The 6,020-nt window shown below is 36.1% G+C and overlaps 1 protein-coding gene across 1 annotated transcript; it reads left to right on the top strand.

Moving 5' to 3' along the window:
- Positions 1–1,499: 1,499 nt before the first annotated feature.
- LOC140769585 (protein neprosin-like) lies at positions 1,500–4,382 on the top strand. The gene is made up of 7 exons (XM_073110334.1): positions 1,500–1,732; positions 1,835–1,921; positions 1,998–2,222; positions 2,660–2,833; positions 3,037–3,090; positions 3,200–3,346; positions 3,763–4,382. Exons 1-7 carry the CDS (start codon positions 1,544–1,546, stop codon positions 4,135–4,137), a joined length of 1,251 nt encoding a protein of 416 aa, XP_072966435.1. The 5' UTR covers positions 1,500–1,543; the 3' UTR covers positions 4,138–4,382.
- The last annotated feature ends 1,638 nt before the right edge of the window (positions 4,383–6,020 follow it).

Below are 6,020 nucleotides of genomic sequence, written 5' to 3'. Positions count from 1 at the left end.
ATAAAAAGACTATTTAGCATGTTCCACCGAGGAGACTTCCAAACCCATCAGGATGACCTCTAAGAAAGCCTCAAAAATGCAGTGAAGGAGATGTTTAGGGTTCAATTAATACTCTCTTATATACATCTGCAACAAAATATCATTAGGAAAATGCATCTTCGTAAGTGCTTTCGAAGTCCAGTGCATAAACATCCCTTGAATTAAAATATTCAATATTCTTCATCAATTTTGGCTTCAAACTAGTTAAAAATATCCATCTAACTCCGGGCACCTAAAAAGTCTTGGTAGTTAGAACCATTTTTGAGAGGTTAGAACTACTAACCTGAAAACTTATCTTACATTTTGTGTTTCTTTATAAATCTATATAAAAGTCACATCGGCTTTCTCTGATATGGACGATTCTTTGTATAATACATCATAAGTGATTTGGATATCCACCCCTTTGCTCTCCTGTATTGATATCTTATAAAGATTATTCAAAGATAACACAAAAAAGATAGTAAAAGTAATAAAACTTTCTTTGTCAAGTTCAGAATCCTTATCATCAAAATCGTCTTTAAATGGCTTACCTCATTTTTCTTTAGATTTTTTTTTTCTTATAGTCCTTGATCCTCTAGAAATATGGATGTTTCACTAATACTTTTATTCTCCTCGTAGTCCTTTTATTTTTCACTATTACTTAACATGTCTTGAAACATATTGTCAATTATATAAAATCTTACAACATTGAAACAAATTATATGCATTCAAGTAATAGATATTTTTTTAGGATTAATTACACCTAAATCCCTTAAACTATAGCTCATTTTTACAAAGACTTATTAATTTATTTTTGTGACATAGGTTTAACCCCCTCAATTATCTAATATATATTAACCTTTGACAATGTTAACAAAGAAAATGTCAAAAATTATTTTACCTTTAAGTTTTCTCTTTTTTGTACATCTAAAAAGAGGTAAAATAGTCTCTAAATGACATAAAATTGATCATGTAAGAGCCGCATCATATATTTTAACAACAAAATCTAAGATATAATTAATGAATGGGATATTTGGAAGGTTTTACATAGTTAAAGAGTAACAGTATGTCATGAAAATTAAATGAATTGTTCAAAGATGTCAATTATCCCTTTTTTAATGCCAGCAAGTAGAAGATGTGGGGTTTAGACTCTAAATGCAGAATGCGACCTCGCTATTTAATCTTAGTTTCACTCTCTTCCTCTTAATTGTTCCACGCAATCCTTAATTAAGCTTGGTGTGCCCGCAAGAATCTAACAACTTTTCTGAAGTCAATGGCGTAGCCAAAAAAAAACCTCAATTCTATATATATATATATATATAATATAGAATTGAGGTTGGAGATGATTTTAGATTTCTTATATTATGACCAATAAAAAAACAAGAACAACATGCACGAGATGCACAAAGGATGAGGATAAACTCTTATTCATGTGTTGGCTATTTATAGGGCTTACAACAATCTTGTTGAGCACCAAAATATACTCTCTTAACTGATCAGAAGAAATATCTCTTGGTTTTGCTCTATGTCTTTTTTCAACAAATTTGTTCGTTCTCTTCTTGTACTTCAACTAGTAGTGTTAGTCATCAACAACGGAAGTATAGATGTCTCAGCTTGGAAGTATACTAGCACTGGGCAAGTGGACCCTCTCGAAATGGAGAAGATTAAACAATATTTGGAAAAGATCAACAAACCCGCAGTAAAATCTGTTGAGGTAAAAAAATATATGATTTTAATGCTTGTTAGTTGAGTAAAATAGCTAAGTTTAACTTCTAGGCCTCGCTTATTTTTTTTTTTTAATCTTTGATTTGTGCAGAGCCCAGATGGAGATATCATCGACTGTATTCCTATCGATAAGCAGCCGGCTTTTGATAATCCTCTTTTGAAGAATCACAATATCCAGGTTTGCATTGTCTATTATCTCGTACAAAGCCATGGATCTAAATACCATTGAAGCTAATACCCTTGTGGATTATTAGATGGCACCATCTACAATGCCAACATATACCGGTGGAAACTACACTTCTAATACAGAAAGCGTTCGACAAGTATGGAATGACGCTGGCAGTTGTCCCGATGGAACAGTGCCAATACGAAGAACCACAATTGAAGATGTACTGCGAGCTGGATCTCTATCTCAATTTGGCAAAAAGAAGCTTAACTATATATCTACAACTGTAACCGGTCCGACTACCGGCCATGAGGTATGTGAAGCTTCTCTTTAATGGTTGTTGTTCTCAACAAAAGATCAGTCATCGGAATTGGAAAAATGTGCTTGCACCCCGTGTACGATCCAATGTCATCTTACCATACCATAAAAGAGAAAGAGAACAATCTCAGAAAAAATATGAAGAATTATATGAAAAATCTACCAACCAAAGAAATCGACGAGCATCATTTCGTTCAAAATTAGGAAGATCTTGCTTTCGACTACGTACTACATTAATATATCTACAGGGAAGCGTAGAGAAACTTGGTATATATACATACATATATATATATATATATATATATATATATGCTTTCTTTTACCAAAATAATAAAATATACATGGGGTTTGCAAATAATTAAATGGCCCAAGAAGTTTTAATGACTGATGAATTTTGTTTTCTCGTCTGTATCTTTTGATGCATACATAAAGTATGCAATAGCTCATCCAACACAGCCGCAAAGTTCAATTTATGGGACTATGGCTACGTTCAACGTCTGGGATCCATACATTGAAGTGGACAACGAGTTCAGCCTCTCCCAACTGTGGATTACTGCAGGATCATACCAAGACATGGATCTAAATACCATTGAAGCGGGTTGGCAGGTCTTTTTCAAATAGAACTTTACTCTCTAAGAAGTGATCGATGCATCCATGATTTATTGTCTAGGGCGAAAAGTTCTCATACTATATTAGATCTCAGGTTGTTACATAACGGATCAATAATGTTTAGCATACTTTTTAACACTACCAAACATTTGAAACACCAAATGAATGCAATATTAGAGACTGACACTTAATCTGGCCAGGTTTACCCTATGTTATATGGAGATAGAAGCGCCAGGTTGTTCATTTATTGGACGGTAAGTACGTAGTTTTGTTTCTACTTTATGTGAATAGAATTTCAATTAAAGTGGAGTAGAATCTATCATCTAAAGTTTTCTAATCATCTTAATTCTTCTAATGTAACAGAGGGATGCATATCAAACCACAGGTTGCTACAACCTTTTGTGTTCAGGATTTGTGCAGACAGATACTAGCGTAGTCATCGCAGGAGCTCTATCCCCTGTATCTACCTATGGCGGCACCCAATATGAGATTACCCTCCTCATATGGAAGGTAACAAAGAGAATAAAAGATTGACCAGTATTTATTGTCTATTTCATTGCACTATCATAACTCTTATAGTTTACAACTAGCTAGTTTGGCTCAATTTCAATTTACACCACTTCTAACATTTTGCCCTTTGTAGTCTTAGACAAAGTTTCAACCGTTAGATTTATCATCTATATCTCATGGTACAAATGATTAAACTATTCCTACTATGATAGGCGTCAATATATTATTTTTTTCCATAAGACCAAACTACTCGTACTGGTCATCATATCAAACTATTTTTGGGGTTTTAATTAAGTCTAAACTGTAATCTACCTCCTTGTTTGGATGCAATATTCCAATCAATCCTCACCTACTTAAGTGCATGAACATACATTGCAATTAGGTATACTAACACTGAATAATTAAATAAATTTCAGGATCCAAGCACTGGGAATTGGTGGATGAGGTACCAGAACATCTACGTCGGTTACTGGCCAGGAAATCTCTTCACACGCCTCTCTACGTATGCTACTACGGCGGAATGGGGAGGAGAGATAGTGAACTCGAGCCCTAATGGCGTGCACACCTCGACGGACATGGGCTCCGGCCATTTTCCCCCGGAGGGATACGGGAAGGCGAGCTACATTCGCAACCTTCAGAACGTGGACTCGACTAACACGCTTTACTCAGTGCAGTCTATCACGACCTACGCAGATCACCCCAATTGCTACGACGCGAAAAGCTACACAGACACAAACTGGGGGGTTTACTTCTACTATGGTGGGTCAGGAAAGAATACCCTCTGTCCTTGAGTTTGCCATTTCACTTCATCCTCATGCCCTCACCAAAATGGGATTGCTATTTTTCTACTGTCAGTGTGTGATCAGCTTGTGTATTGTAGTTCTTATCATCTAGTGTGTCTTAATAAGGCATCCTCTTGGCCTTGTCAAAATTTCTCTAGAATGAACGTCTGATCATCGTATCTTAGTATATATCGATAGTAATGTAATAATATTGTATCTCCCATTGTCTTAACAATGTCTCTAGTCTTGTCTTATGGTTCTTTTTACGTAGTGTTCTGCTGAGTCCCTCTTTTAAGGAGCAAGTTGGGACAATGTCAAAGATGTTCAGGCGACGAGGTTTTGCGTAACATAGTGTTAGAATATAGGATAAATTTGACCGCAATCTGACCATATGCCCGTCTCAGCTCGGCCCAGAATTCTCGGGACGCAACCCAGCCGGAACCTGAACTGGGCCCGACCAGATCCCGACTCAAAGCAAATTCGCTCAGAATTGGATTTGCCCTCTTTTGGCCCAGCCCAAATTAAGTAGTTTGATCCGTTTATCCAGATAGAGGCTCTAGTACCAACCAACTCTAGTAGGGTTTGTAAGTAACTTTTTCATAACCAAGAGGTCATGTGTTTAATTCCAACCCCAAATAATATTATAAAAAAAATTATTTAGTGGTTTGATGGCTTAGTTTGATTCGATTGATGGTTCAACAGTGTGGTTAGCTTAGAGGTACAGCTCACACAAATTTAGCTTTTAGACTCATGAATAATAAAAACTAAAATAAATAAATAAAAAAAGACTTAAGTCATTTAAATAAAATTACCATAATAATCTCTCTTCCTCCTCTTCCTTTCTAGCAATCGCCTCCTAAATATCTCCTCATCCTCCCTTTTTGCATATCCCTCCCTAGTCCTCATCGCCAATCTCTTTATGATCAACTTTGAAATGATGGACTAAAACAGCTCTCCAACTTAATGCGAGAAGGAAAAAAAAAAAAAAAAACACCTACTCTATTGAATTGATCTTTTTCTCCATGACGAGGAGAGAACTATTTCATTACTTACATAAGGGATCAAAAGAATATAAGAATATAAAGCTGTTATTTTATACTCTCATCTCAGCTCTCTCTCTCTCTCTCTCTCTCTCTCTCTCTCTCTCTCTCTCTCTCTCTCTCTCTCTCTCTCTCTCTCTCTCTCTCTCTCTCTCTCTCCGACTCGAGCAGCAAGCATGCGCTCGATTGGGCCATGAAATCTTCTCTGTCGCTTCACCTCGTCCTTCGCCACACCACCTCCACTATATTATCGTCAACGTCTCATCACCTCCACCACGCCTCCTCTTTCGGTCGGTGTTGCCCCACCTCCTTTCTTCCTATTGTGCTATTTTCCAGTTCTCCAATCCTATGCTGGATTAATAATCAGGTTCTCCACTGAATTGAAGGGCCTTTGGTGTTTGGGGTTTTCAGGTGGGTTAGGCCTGGGCCTGAAGCTGACCTGATGATTATATTATCTATCCTCATTTTTAATAGAAGTTTTGCAAGATTATCGTGAATAATGTTATTTCTTTGGCCACCCTAACATTTGCACGATCTAATATAACATTCTTTGGCATTAAAAATACATGAACTAAAACCTACCAGAGACCAAACATTAATAAGTTAGGAAATTTTGTAATTAGCACCCTACCTTGTTATGTATTTGTTGTTTACATCTTGTATTTTGTAATATTTGCAAATGGCACTCTACGTTTTATCTACTATTTATAGAATTTTCGTCCTCTGTACTACATATCATAATCAACATTAACGAAGAGTATACAAGAAAGGAAAAGCAAATGTGAAAAATTTCGAGGACCTCAAAGGAGTCCTAAAACGGTTCACAAAATCTTTTGATGTTAAGATATTTAA

The sequence above is a fragment of the Typha angustifolia genome, chromosome 11, assembly GCF_048772165.1.
Source record: "Typha angustifolia cultivar Huaian chromosome 11, ASM4877216v1, whole genome shotgun sequence".
Taxonomy (NCBI): Eukaryota; Viridiplantae; Streptophyta; class Magnoliopsida; order Poales; family Typhaceae; genus Typha; species Typha angustifolia.
This window is presented reverse-complemented; position numbering and strand designations above follow the sequence as displayed.

What these genes read in the sequence shown, in the direction of transcription:
- LOC140769585 (XM_073110334.1), top strand. Translation starts at nt 1,544, where the DNA reads ATGTCTTTTTTCAACAAATTTGTTCGTTCTCTTCTTGTACTTCAACTA. An exon ending in GTCCGACTACCGGCCATGAG is followed by an intron (nt 2,223 to 2,659) that starts GTATGTGAAGCT and finishes GCATACATAAAG; the next exon opens with TATGCAATAGCTCATCCAAC. An exon ending in CCATTGAAGCGGGTTGGCAG is followed by an intron (nt 2,834 to 3,036) that starts GTCTTTTTCAAA and finishes TAATCTGGCCAG; the next exon opens with GTTTACCCTATGTTATATGG.